This window comes from Oryx dammah, unplaced genomic scaffold, assembly GCF_014754425.2.
Source record: "Oryx dammah isolate SB20612 unplaced genomic scaffold, SCBI_Odam_1.1 HiC_scaffold_8, whole genome shotgun sequence".
Taxonomy (NCBI): domain Eukaryota; kingdom Metazoa; phylum Chordata; class Mammalia; order Artiodactyla; family Bovidae; genus Oryx; species Oryx dammah.
Genome location: NW_024070192.1, coordinates 17,893,810 through 17,906,791, shown reverse-complemented (window position 1 = coordinate 17,906,791; position 12,982 = coordinate 17,893,810). Strand labels below are relative to the sequence as shown.

The 12,982-nt window shown below is 47.4% G+C and overlaps 3 protein-coding genes across 3 annotated transcripts in view; 2 read left to right on the top strand and 1 right to left on the bottom strand.

The window, feature by feature from the left end:
* EFTUD2 (elongation factor Tu GTP binding domain containing 2) overlaps window positions 1-5,730 on the bottom strand; it is a 38,032-nt gene extending 32,302 nt beyond the window's left edge. The window contains exons 1-2 of the mRNA XM_040245119.1: window positions 5,644-5,730; window positions 2,566-2,674 (exon numbers count right to left, since the gene is read on the bottom strand). Coding sequence (XP_040101053.1) covers window positions 2,566-2,670 — 105 coding nt within the window. The 5' untranslated portion in view covers window positions 2,671-2,674; window positions 5,644-5,730. The remainder of the gene's footprint in view (window positions 1-2,565; window positions 2,675-5,643) is intronic.
* Window positions 5,731-6,022: 292 nt separating this feature from the next.
* CCDC103 (coiled-coil domain containing 103) lies at window positions 6,023-10,530 on the top strand. The gene is made up of 4 exons (XM_040245118.1): window positions 6,023-6,092; window positions 8,041-8,192; window positions 8,586-8,718; window positions 9,385-10,530. The coding sequence occupies exons 2-4, from the start codon at window positions 8,050-8,052 to the stop codon at window positions 9,814-9,816; spliced, it is 708 nt and encodes a 235-aa protein (XP_040101052.1). The 5' UTR covers window positions 6,023-6,092; window positions 8,041-8,049; the 3' UTR covers window positions 9,817-10,530.
* FAM187A (family with sequence similarity 187 member A) lies at window positions 10,231-12,777 on the top strand. The gene has a single exon (XM_040245117.1). It carries the CDS (start codon window positions 11,094-11,096, stop codon window positions 12,354-12,356), a length of 1,263 nt encoding a protein of 420 aa, XP_040101051.1. The 5' UTR covers window positions 10,231-11,093; the 3' UTR covers window positions 12,357-12,777.
* Window positions 12,778-12,982: the final 205 nt, after the last annotated feature.

Genomic DNA, 12,982 nt, shown 5'->3' with positions numbered 1-12,982 from the left:
GGCTCCCCCTGGGAGCCATGTCCCTAGGATTCTCCAGGCAAGAACACTGGAGTGGGTTGCCATTTCCTTCTCCAATGTGTGAAAGTGAAAAGTGAAAGTGAAGTCGCTCAGTTGTGTCCGACTCTTAGCGACCCCATGGACTGCAGCCAAGCTACTAGGACTTAAACGGTGCTTGTCCTTCCCTGTATCCTATTATAAACCTTGCTTGTACTTCATCTCTTCTGGCAAGGAGCTTGTGCCTGGAGGGCATGGATAGTGCCTTGGCTCCCTTCTGCATCAGGATTTCCTGAAAACAGTAAGTGCTCAACAAATACTGAATGACTTCATGGACTTCATTTAGCTCAGTATTCAAAAATTCAAGTTCAAGAATCTTTGATCTTAGATTCTGTTATCCAGTATATTGTCTGGAATGTATACCAGAATACACACACAGACACACAGACACACAGATGAGGATACCAGGTGGCTCAGTGGTAAAGAATCCGCCTGCAGACACAGACACAGACACACACCCCGGATATATATATATATATATATATATATACACACACACACACATATACACGCTAGGTGGCTCAGTGGTAAAGAATCCGCCTACAGACACACAGACACAGACAGACACACCCCCCGGATATATATATATATATATATACACTAGGTGGCTCAGTGGTAAAGAATCCGCCTGCCAATGCAGGAGACGTAAGAGATACGGGTTCAGTCCCTGTGTTGGGAAGATCCCCTGGAGGGCAACCCACGCCAGTCTTCTTACCTGGAGAATCCCACGGACAGAGGAGCCCGGCGGGCTGTAGTCCATAGGGTCATACAGAGTTGGACATGACTTAGCAACTGAGCATGCATCCAGTATACTGGCTTATGTCATGTGCAAATCTGATACACCTCTCTTCTCTATCTTCACCTAAGTCATTGATAAAAAGATTAAAAAGGACAGGACCAAGCATGGATGCCCAGGTCATGTCACAGGAGCTCTGGTGGTGATCCAGTAACTAACACTCTCTGGGTCCCACTGTTCAACTGGCTGGAACCTCTCCAAATTGTATTATAACTCAGCCCCTTGTCTTTCCATAAGGACATCCTGAATTACAGTGGGAAAAGGGAGTGAAATGAAATGAGGACCACGGAGGCCTTCCTATTTGGTTTGAACTGGATTCGTGAGTTACTTGTATAATGAAAAATAATCTCTTTTTATTGGAAAAAAAAAAAAAAGCCTTGCCCGAACCAGGATACACATAATATCCAGAACATACCTATGACTTATATCTAGTAATGGGATCAAGAGAAATTTATTATTATAAAAACTCATCCTGGCTTCCTAAGTGTTCAACAGTCATCTGTTCTAAAATTCCTTCCATAATTTTTACCATGGATGCATAGCACCCACTGGTCTGTAGTTTCTGAAGGCAGTACCTTATCTACCTCTTTGAAAAGTAGGAGTTGCCCAATTCACTTTTTAGCACCATGGCCATGCCTCATTTTCTTAAGCTTACTAGCCTACCTGTGCAATGTCTCTCCCACCATCCCACCCAGGATACAATTCATCTGGGGCCTGGAGACTTGAACTCATCTAAAGGTGAGAGCTACTCCCTTTTCACCTACATGGTTTCAATTTTCTTTTTCCAGTGTTTATTCTATTTTTTCTGGTTTGAAGGACAGTTTCTCCGATGAAGAAGACAAATGGCAGTCAAGACTTTTCTCCTGCTCTTCTGCCGTCCCATTAATAGCAAGCCTCCACTGAGCAGCAGTGGGCTCACCAGTGTGCTTCTTACTCACTTTGTTCTAAACAGTGTTACAACATAAAAGCCACCTTTGGTGTCTTCTGCAAGCCTCAAACCATTCTGAACCTCATCCTCTGTAACTCTCCTGAAGAGGAGGCACAGGAATCTGTGTCTTCCCCTTCTACTGTTTTTATGCATTTTTAATTTTATTTATTCTTCGTTGCTGCTCGCGGGCTTTCTCTAGTTGCGGCAACTGGGGGCTACTCTTCATTGTGGTGCACAGACTTCTCACTTCAGGCAGGCTTCGCTAGATGCGGCTCAAGGCCCTTGAGCTTTGGCTCAGTAGTTGTGGCGCACGGATTCAGTTGCTCCACAGCCTGTGGAATCTTCCTGGATCACAGATCAAACACATGTCCCCTGCATTGGCAGGTGATTCTTAACTACTGGACCACCAGGGAAGGGTCTATGCATTTTTAAAACCTGAGTTTATGAGGGAGCTCCCAGGACAGCAGCCCTCGAAAGAGCTGACTACCTTTTCTAAGTTAGAACTAGTCATGATAGCCAAAAGGCACTTCAAGCACACGGAAGAAGAGCTACTACCTGAAGAACTAGAACTCAGAATATAAAACCACCCTACCAACGAAATTACCTTATATGCTCCTTTGGAACTTCAAGCTTTCTTAGAGGCAGTGTAAGAACCAAATTAAATCATAATAATTATAAAAAGCACAATGTTAGAGATAAATACAGGTTACTATGGGAGCACAGAAGATTCACTATCTCATTGCTTTTTTAAAAACAGAGATGAGAAAAAGTAATATATTTGTTTTACCTCATCAAGATCTTTGGTCTCTCTGCCCAATTCATCATCATCTTCATCAGAATCAAGCTCTGGTCCGATGTAATTCCCAAACTCATCATACAAGTCAGTATCCATGGTGCTAAAATTCAACAAGAGAAAAGTTAGATGCTGGTGAGGAAACCGAGGCCTCCACCCTAGCCTATGGTTGACCATATCCCTTCACACACTCTCCTCTCCAGTTACATCAACCCACCAACTGCTCCTCTAAAGCCCTGTACTTTTCCTCTCTGCCCTAATCCTGTGTCTGTTTACATACACTGGGCCCACTTCCTCCCCTCCCCTCCACCAGGGCTTGAACCCACGCCCCTCTGCAGTAGAAGCATGGGGTCCTAACCACTGGACTGCCAGGGAAGTCCCAGCCCACTTGTTTGTTTTTTTTTTTTTAATACTAAAAGAATTTTAATTTTAAAATAATTAAATACAGGAAGTTGCAAAAAACAGTGCACATCACTTTTTCCTAAGTTATTTGAGAATAAGTTGCTGACACAATGTCTCATCACCTCCTCAGACTTTAGTGCAGAAGCTGGTAAACTATAGCCTGTGGCCAAATCTGGCTGTTCTCATAACAGCCTGGAAGGTATGATTTTTAAAATATTTTTAAACAGTTGGAAAAAAATGTCAAAGGAATAGTATTTCATGATACATGACAATTAGTTCTATGAAATTCAAATTTCAGTGTCTATGAAAACAGCTTTACTAGAACACAGCCATGCCCGTTTCTTTATACCGTCTGTGACTGCTTTCAGCCTGTAACAGCTGAGTAGCTGCCTCTGAGACTATATGGCCCTCAGAGCCTAAAATACTTACTATCTGGCCCTTAATAGACAAAGTTTGCCAACCCTTGCTCTTAGTGCATGTGATTCCTACAAACAAGGACATTCTTCTGCATAACCACAATACAACCATCAAAATCAGAAAACACTGACACATTACTACATCTAATCCACAGGCCCCCATACAAGTTTCAGAAATTGTTCCACTAATGTCCTGCACAGCAAAGGATTCCATGTTTGCACCTGGCTATCATGTCTTTAGTCTCTTTCAATCTGGAACAATCCTTGGCCTTTCCTTGATTTCTATGACTTGACACTTTTGAAGATTACAGGCTAGTGAGTTTGTAGAATGTTCCTGAATTTAAGTTTGTCTGATGTTTCCTCATGATTAGAGTCAAGTTATGCTTTTTTTTTTTTTGGTGAGAATATCACAGTAGTGAGGCTGTGCTCTTTTTGGTGCAACTCCTAACAAGTGGCATATGATTTTAATTTCTTATGATGTTAACTTAACCACTTGATTGTGGTGGTGTCTACCAGGCTTTTCCACTATATAAAGTTACTTGTTTTCTCTCTGCAGTTAATAAATATTTTGTGGGCTGTCTCCACTTCAAATATTGAAATTCTATTCAAAATAACTGTTCAAAGACCATTTCCTTCAAGTCTTCCTAGAGCCTCAATTTCTCACTCACCTATGATGCTACAGCCTTTTGTGTCTTTATCAGCATTTACTTCTGTTATCAATGGTAGTTAACTGCACTAATGACCCTCAACAACAACTCTACAGCTTACAAGTAATAGACAACAGACCAGAGCATGGGTTACTGGTCAGGGCTCTGGAACTGGCAGACCTAGATTTGAATTCAAACTTTGTCACTTAAGAACTATGATAACTATGTCACTTTAAGCAAGCTATTCACCTCTCCAAGCCTGTTTCTTCAATTGGAAAATAAAGTGATTAATTTTCATCACATAAAGCGTTATGAGAATTAAACAAAATAGGCTGTGTAAAGAATTCATCACGATTCCAGGATCAACCAATGTTAGCTGGCATTATTTTTTAGCCATTCTTTTGTCTGTTTTATTTGTATTTTTTAGTTAAAAAACTTTTTTGGCCATTCCTGAATACAGGAACCCTGTGCTCCTTGTACCCATGTGCCAATGTCCAAGACACCTCTTCACATAAGTAGGCACTGGATAAATGTTAACTGACCAGAACGTTCAATTTTGAGGTACTGGTATTTCTTCCACAACGGCAATCCCTCCACCTCCTTCAGTGCCCCTTGTTGAGTGCTGATTGTGGGTAAAATAGAGAATTAAGAGCTCCACTACTAATAAGTAAATGTGAATTACCCCGGAAACTTTCATATGCATATTCTTTTTATTTCCAAAGAGCTATCATCTCTGTGCACATTTCATTCTCCCAAGACACCCATGAAATGACTGCAGAAATTTCTATACAAGGCTGTTCATGAAATAATCCAAGTCATTTCTGCTTCAGGGCCATTGCACTTACTCTTCTCTTCCAAAATGCTCTTCCCTTGGGCATATATACCTTGTTCCTTCATCTCACTCAGGTCTCTACTAAAACAGCACCTTCTCTGAGAAACCTTCCCTTGTCCCTCTAAAAAACTCCTCCCATCCCCACACACTCTCCAACCCCTATTTTCAATGTTTTATTACTTTTACTAACATTTATCATTAGCTGACAAGTATCTATTCGTGTATTTACTGTCACCTCTCCAACTACAGTTTAAGCAAGGACTGTTTTCGTTTGTTTTCACTTAAAAGGGTGCCTGGCACAAAACAGAACCACTTATTGAATGACGAAATGTATGGCTCCAACAAGGCACAGAGAAGACAGCTGACCTGTCCACAGTTGCACAAAACTAGTGAATTTCGGTACCAAACTTCACTGCAGCTTCCCGCTACAATGCAGGCTCTCAAAGGAACACAGAATAACGACGGAGGGAGCTTGATAAAGAAGTGAAGGCGGCACAGTTGGAAGAGAGAGTAAAATAGGGGAACAGACACTGCAAGAACGACCCCTGCCCAGGGAAAGGGTTTTATAGACGGAAGACACGCAGGGAACCCAGGAATCGGTTTGGAGGCGGGGGGCAGCGGGGCGGGCTTTCATTCTCTATCCTACTCCACGCCTCAATTTACCCATCTGTAAAGTGAAAGTGGCATATAACATATAGCATCTCTTCCAGATCTGACATTTAATTTCCCATTCCACCAGAGCAAGCCTCCCCTGACGCTGACCAGCGCCACTCACCTCCCGCTCCTCAGCCAAAAACTCCCAGTCGGCCGCTGGAGACCGTGCTTCCGCCCCACGCCGCCTCACCGCCTGCGCCCGCCGTTCGGAAGGACCCCACAGGCGCCGCGGTCGCGTTTCTTCCCGGGAGGGCAGCCTTCTGCCTGTGGACCAGCTCGGAGGAATCCCGGCTGCGGACACCGGAACCTGAGAAGAGGAAGTGTGGGTCCCCAAACCATGGCGTGGGCTGCTCCAAAGAAAGCGAGGCCTGAGGAGGCGTGAATCTGATCAGGCGCCTCGGGGCCACCCTGACTGGGGGCCTTCGGGGCGATCACGTGGGAGGCTGTTGTAGCAGTTGCTGGGCAACCACAGCTGCTGGGCGTGGTCTACGCTGAGCTGACTTCGTCCGGCAGTATCTGGGCATCTCCAAAGAAAAAAAGGAAACCGAGGCCCCGGCTGCTGGGGTGAAGGTCAGGGGGCAGGAGGATTAGGTGTTCTAGATTTTCAGTGACTGGGAAAGGCTCAGAACTAGGCAGGAGTCAGGACCCCTGAGTTCAGTTCCTGGCCAGCCCACCCTACTTCTTGGTCTTTCGCTTACCCATGTTAGGGTGGAGGGTTGGTTTTAGACCTCCTGCTTCCGTTTGGGGGCTTGCCTGGTGGCTCAGACGGTAAAGAATCTGCCTGCAGTGCTGGAGACCTGGGCCAGGAAGATGCCCTGGAGGAGGAAATGGCAACCCACTCCAGTATTTTTGCCTGGGAGATCCCAGGGACTGAGGAGCTTGGTGGGGATGACTTTGCCACGTGGTCTTTAGCTAATAGCTCGGAGCAGTAGTAGTAAGGTTCAGAAAGGTCTCACAGCAGTAAATGCGGATCCAAGATTAAAACTCCTATAGGTGATCTCTCTATAGAACGAATCAATCAGCCTCAGACACGCGGAAGTTGCAGAAGTACGTAGACAGAACTAAAGAGGTTGCCCAAGTACCTAGAGATTTATGCTCCAGCCTTGGGCTGGACAGAGGGATTTGAGAATGGGGATCATTAAGCCCCTTCCTCTGTCGCATCTACTTGATTTCCTGCTCAGTCATTGCATCTGGTTTCGGGTGGAAAGTATCTTTCTTCCTTAAAAGACATTTAAGTATGGGTGCTTCCCTGGTGGCTCAGATCGTAAAGAATCTGCCTGCAGTGTGGGAGACCCGGGTTGGATCCCTGGATCGGGAATATAACACTGGAGAAGGGAATGGCAACCCACTCCAGTATTCTTGCCTGGAGAATTTCATGGACAGAGCCGCCTTCAGTTCAGTTCAGTGCAGTCGCTCAGTCGTGTCCGACTCTTTGCGACCCCATGAACCGCAGCACGTCAGGCCTCCCTGTCCATCACCAACTCCCGGAGTTCACCCAAACCCATGTCCATCGAGTCGATGATGCCATCCAAGAGCCGCCTGGTGGGCTACAATCCATGAGGTCGCAGCTGTGACAGGACGGAACGACTAATCCTTAACTTAGCAATGGGTGAATTTTTATCCCTGGGCTCAAGAATAGCTTACAGTAGTTCTGATTTTGTGTGAGGGTCTCTATCGCAACTTGTATATAGTGAGTCCTGTGGAAATGTGAAGGAACTAAATTCTGAAATCGAAATGCTTCCTCAGCCAAAGCACCAATCTAAAATATTTTTAGAGACAGAATAAAAAAGAATGAAAAATTGCTATCTGAAACAACGTGGATGGACCTAGAGGTTATTATAGAGTATTACCAGGTATTTTAAGACAGAGAAAGTTAAATACTGCATGATTTCACTTATATGCGAAATCTAAAAAACAAAACAAGGAAAACAGAAAGATTCACAGATACTGAGAACACACTGGTGGTTGCTACAGGGGAAGGTGTGAGGGGGGGAATGGATGAAATAGATTAAGAGGCACAAACTTCCAGCCATAAAATATATTGTTATGAGAATGTAACATACAGAATAGGGAATCAGTCAATAATATTGTAATAACTCTTAAATTATGTCAGATGGTAACTAAATATTGTATTGATCATCTGGTAATGTATATAAATGTTGAATTACTGTGTTGTACACCTGAAACTAATATAACATTTAATGTCGATTAAATTCCAATTAAAAAATATTTTCAGAGGCAGAGAACAAAATTAAGATAAGGCACTAAATTGAAAGTCAAGACTGTTTTCGGCGACAACAAATCTTAAGCAAGACCTCACTGTGTGACTCAGCTCCCCTCTGTAAAACAGAGAACTAGAGTTTTGTAATACCCCCCCAAGATAAGTGACTAGATGTCCAGAGTGCTTTGGGGTCATTTTGTTGGCTGGCAAAGAATCCAGATGCAAACGCCCACTGCACACTCCCCCGTTCCCTGATGTCCGTCTTCTGTTTGACATTCATTTCCTTTGCCTTCCTGGGCAGGGGCCATGAAAAGGAATGACGTCATCAACTTCAAGGCTTTGGAGAAAGAGCTGCAGGCTGCACTCATTGCTGATGAGAAGTACAAACGGGAGAATGCTGCCAAGTTACGGGCAGTGGAACAGAAGGTAGCTTCCTATGAGGAATTCAGGTCAGCTTAATGCCATTTTCTCAGGCTCTCCTGTTCTGGTTTACTATAGTGGATAAGAGCATGCACCTGGCCTCAGACCATTCTGGGCTCAGTCTTAGCCCTACCTTCTGCTACCTGTGTGATCTTATGCAAATTATTTTCCCTATCTGAGCCACCATTCCTCATCTGTAAGAGAGAGTAACTATTGTCATGATTAAACATTATTGCACATAAGATTCTGAGCACGATACCTAACACATAGAAAGTGCTCAGAAATTATCAGTTACTTTTGCTGTTGTTATTTTTCTCATATGGGCTTGCCAACAGGTCCAGCCTGTTTCATGCGGAGTCCAGCCACCTCATACTTACAGGCAGCATAAGGTCCATCCCCTAATCTCTGGCCTTTGCCCATAGGGGTATCGTCCTTGCATCACATCTGAAGCCGCTGGAACAGAAGGACAAGATGGGAGGAAAGAGGCCTGTGCTCTGGAATTGTCACACTAGTCAGGGAAGGCCCTCCCAGGATGAAACCACTGAACTCTCCCCGGTAGGTGAGGCCCAGCAGGAATCTCTGCCCTCAGTCTCCCGTATTATCTTCTTACAACACATACATTTTCCTTGTGTCTCATGTAAAGCCAACAGAAGCAACCTTCTGCCTCCAATTCCAGCAAGAAAAGCAACCTGTAGGTGATGAGGCCCAAACCTGCCAGATCAAGTCAGAAAGGTGTACTTGGCAGGCCCCTGTCCATCAGCCCTTGGCTTGCATTCCCTGATCAGATTTGGGGTGCCCTGCCTTGGGTTATATGGTAGAGAGTCTGATCCTCAGGCAGGGTTGGGAAGGAGATACAGCCTGTCAGATCCTGAACACTTGAGTTCTTTTTTCTCCTCCTGAAGTTTCCAAATACCTCCCACTCCTACCCTGCTCAGAGTGTAGTCTGACTTACACTTGTAGAACAGGGCTATGTCCACACTCATCAGTAGGAAAGTCTTGGTACAGCTAAGAATCTCACATCGTGGCCTGCATTTTTTCCTCTTGGGACCCTCCCTCCCCATCCCATCCCCTGTTCCTTCATCTGAAAATGAGGCCCACAGGGACTGCGACCTTGCCAATGCTCAGAGACCAATACCAGAGCTGAAAACCCGTGGGTTCCCCTTGCTGTCACAGAGCAGCTGTAAGAGCTCTGGACTCTCTTTCCTTTCCTTTGTGATCCAGGAGAAAACGCTCTTCCAGCCTGAGACCTCAGCGGAGTTCTACCGTGACTGGCGGCGACACTTGCGCAGCGGGCCCGAGCGCTATGAGGCCCTGCTGCAGCTCGGGGGCCCGAAGCTGAGCCGCCTCTTCCAGATGGACGTGGGGTTTGGACTTCTAGGGGAGATGCTGGTGGCACTGGCCGATCATGTGAGGCCTGCTGACCGCTGTGCGGTGCTGGGGATCCTGCACAGCCTGGCCAGCACTGGGCGCTTCACCCTGAACCTGAGCCTGATGAGCCATGCAGAGAGAGAGAGCTGCAGAGGCTTGTTTCAGAAGTTGCAGGCCATGGGCACCCCCAGTCCGGAGGGGCAGGGTCTGGGGGAGCAGCTGGGTGGGCTTCAGGGGGAGGAGGGTCTGCTGCAAGAGCTGCTCATGCTATACCACGTGGACTGATGGGACCATTTACCTTCAGAGGCCCCCAGTGGTCATCAGAGGCATTTTTTGATGGTCTTGGGGGGGCTCTGCAGGACTCTAATCAGAAACCCACACCTGATTCCCTTTTGGATTTAGAATTTTCACAACCAAAGCAGGAACTGAATTTTCACTTTTCCCCCAGCCCCTTGGGGGCTTCATATTCTGAATTTTGTAGATCTACAGGATCGTCAAGGGCCAAGCTGAAAGACTTTTGCTTCCCACCCTTAGAGTCTGCCAGTCTGCTAGCCCATGGCCCTGAGATATGAGTGAGCACCCAACCAAACACTGGTACCACCCATTGCAGCCTCCGCTCAAAACAAGGGAAAAACAAAACTGTTAATCCTCCATGGTTAACAAATACTGATCTCCATAGCTCTTTTTTTTAAATTGATTTTTATTGGAGTATAGTTGCCTTAAATGTTGTTCGTTTTTTCTGTTTGGCAAAGTGAATCATTTATACATATATATATATATCTTCTTTTTTAGATGTCCTTCCCATTTAGGTGACCACAGAGCATTGAGTAGAGTTCCCTGTGGTACACAGTAGGTTCTCATTAGTTATCTATTTTATACATAGTAGTGTACATATGGTCAATCCCAATCTCCCAGTTCATCCTCCATAGCCCTTAAACAAGAGTATTCATCACCAGAAACCAATGAATGGACATTTAGTCAATAAATGATCAAATGCTACCTCATTTGAAGTGGACTATTTTTCTCCAGGGGCTGAGTTCCCATGCAGGTTGGGCCTGAGAAAGCCCCAAGCCTTCAGCTCAGGCCTGGCCAGCCTCCCAGGTATCTTCAGATGGCCAGATGTGCAGGTGGGAGGGTTTCCTTCAACTCTCAGATTAACCAAAGGGAAGATCTTTGCACCAGGCAGGCAGGCAGGGCAGAGCCTGAAGCAGAAGGGCAGAGATTTTCCTGAACTTGTACCTGGGCCCTTGTTTCTCCTCCTGGCTTCCCCTGACCCACTGTTCTAGAATGCTAGAGTTCTAGAAAGGGGAGAGGGAGCCAGATTCTAGAATGGTTTCCTCCTGAAGAGCACATCTGGAACATGAGAAGGGCATCTTGTATGTTAACTAGGAATCAACTGCCTTGCCTATGGCAGCTTCCTCTGCAGACTGTTGCTTCTTTTCCTGGCTGCTTAATTCTTTCCTCATATAGATGCCTCCTCCCAGCAGTGATTTCTCGAAGCCCCATAGGCCTTTAGTGCCTCGGGTTTGCCCTGCCCCCTCTGACCCTTCCTTTGGGCAGGCATGAACCTGGCCCACACCACTGTGCTCCTGTGGGCGTGGGGGAGCCTCCAGGCCTTTGAAATAGTGGAGAAAGAGAACATCTTTCAGAGGACCCCCTGCCCAGCTTTCCTGATGTTTGACAACGCGGCCTACCTGGCCGACATGAGCTTCGAGCTCCCCTGCCCCTGCAAGCCGGAGGAGGTGTCCGCTGTCGTCTGGTACTATCAGAAGCACCTGGGCAGCAGCCACACCAAAGTGCTGACGGACTTCGATGGGCGGGTACTGACGGAGGCAGCCCAGGTGCGCGTGGGCAGCGACATGCTGGTCCGCTTCAGCATCCGCATGTTCAGCCTCTTGGTCTTCCGGGCGCAGCCGGAGGATTCCGGCTTGTATTTCTGCGGCACCCGCAAGGGGGACTACTTTTACGCCTATGACGTGGACATCCAGAGCAGTGAGGGGATGGTGGCTACCTTCAAGGACCAGGGCCAGGAGCCCTTGGAAGACGAGTACCACGGGAGCCTCCGCGTCTTCACCACCTTCTGGGAGTGGACCCCCTGCGACCGCTGCGGGGTGCGCGGGGAGCAGTGGCGTATCGGTCTGTGCTACCTGCAGAGCCCGGACCTCTCTCCCCGCTACCGCAAGATACTGCCCAACGTGGTGTCTTGTGGTTCGAGGGCTGTGCCCAGGCAGCTCCGGGCCAAGGCCAGCGACCACAACCCCGAGCTGCTGGTTCGGAGCTGCCTGATGCCCTGCGAGAAGAAGAAGAAGAAGGTCCAGGAGGGCGTGATGGCCATCTTCAACTATGTGTCCAAAGTGGGCAGCCGGCCCTGGTTGCCCCAGGTGCCCATTCAGTTCCACCAGCAGAGGCTGGGCCATGGACTCATCATCTCCTGCCCCGGAGCCCGGCCAGAGCACGCCGTGGCCTGGGACAAGGACCACCAGCACCTCTACCGCACGCAGTACCTGAAGGGCGTCAATAGGTCCATGAGGGTGTTCATCGACCACGGCAACCATCTCCACATCCGCTTCACCCAGCTGGAAGACCGGGGCATCTACTATTGCTGGCGGCAGGGCGAGCGCATTGCTGGGTTCCGACTGGGTGTGACATCTCCAGGTCGCTACCCGGTCTCCTTCTCCGACCCCGAGACTCGGGCCGCCCTGGGGCTCATTCTGATAGGTTACATGCTTATCACGGTCATCTTTATCAGCATTCACCTTTGTCGTTGCTGCTGTTACTTATTCCGTTTTTGTCCCAACTTCTCCCCCAGGCTCTCTCTCCCCTAGCTCTGAAGACCAGCTGTGCTCAAATGTGTTCGTTAAATGGTACCAGATGCCTCCGGGTTGGGGGCGGGGCATGCGAACCTGCCCCCCATTTTCGTGAGCCTAGAACCTCATCTGGGAAGCAGGGAAGCCTGAGCAGGTGGGAGATGGGTAACTGAGTCCAGGATGGAAGTAGTCGGAGTACACATGTCTTCTGACTTCATGTTCAGAGAAGGAAGAAATGAACCTAATATTTATCATCTCTCTGGTGTTGACTGTGTTTGATGTGCTTTATTTTCTTGCCTTCATGGATTCCCAAGTGGCTGCTGTTTGAACTGAAGGTAGCAGAGAGAGGAAGAAAAGAGTTGGGGTACCTAGTATATATATCCTCTTTGCCTTCTTTCCCAGCCTCATCCCAGAACCAGCAGGTAGAAATGGTGAGTTTGGGAATAAAGGTAGAGACCAGGACAGGAGAATTGGGTGAGGAAAGTGGAGACTGAATTCAGAGCTTTCCTGAGAGATGGCACCCAGCCTGGGGCTGGGGGTGAGAAGAGGAGCCAGAAGCAAAGGCAGTTGGGTGCATGGGGCACCAGGGCTGGAGAGCAGAGCAGGGTTGGAGGTGGGATTTGTCATGTGGCCACTTCTGGGGA

What these genes read in the sequence shown, in the direction of transcription:
- CCDC103 (XM_040245118.1), top strand. Translation starts at nt 8,050, where the DNA reads ATGAAAAGGAATGACGTCATCAACTTCAAGGCTTTGGAGAAAGAGCTG. An exon ending in GCTTCCTATGAGGAATTCAG is followed by an intron (nt 8,193 to 8,585) that starts GTCAGCTTAATG and finishes CTTTGCCCATAG; the next exon opens with GGGTATCGTCCTTGCATCAC. An exon ending in AAACCACTGAACTCTCCCCG is followed by an intron (nt 8,719 to 9,384) that starts GTAGGTGAGGCC and finishes TTTGTGATCCAG; the next exon opens with GAGAAAACGCTCTTCCAGCC.
- FAM187A (XM_040245117.1), top strand. Translation starts at nt 11,094, where the DNA reads ATGAACCTGGCCCACACCACTGTGCTCCTGTGGGCGTGGGGGAGCCTC.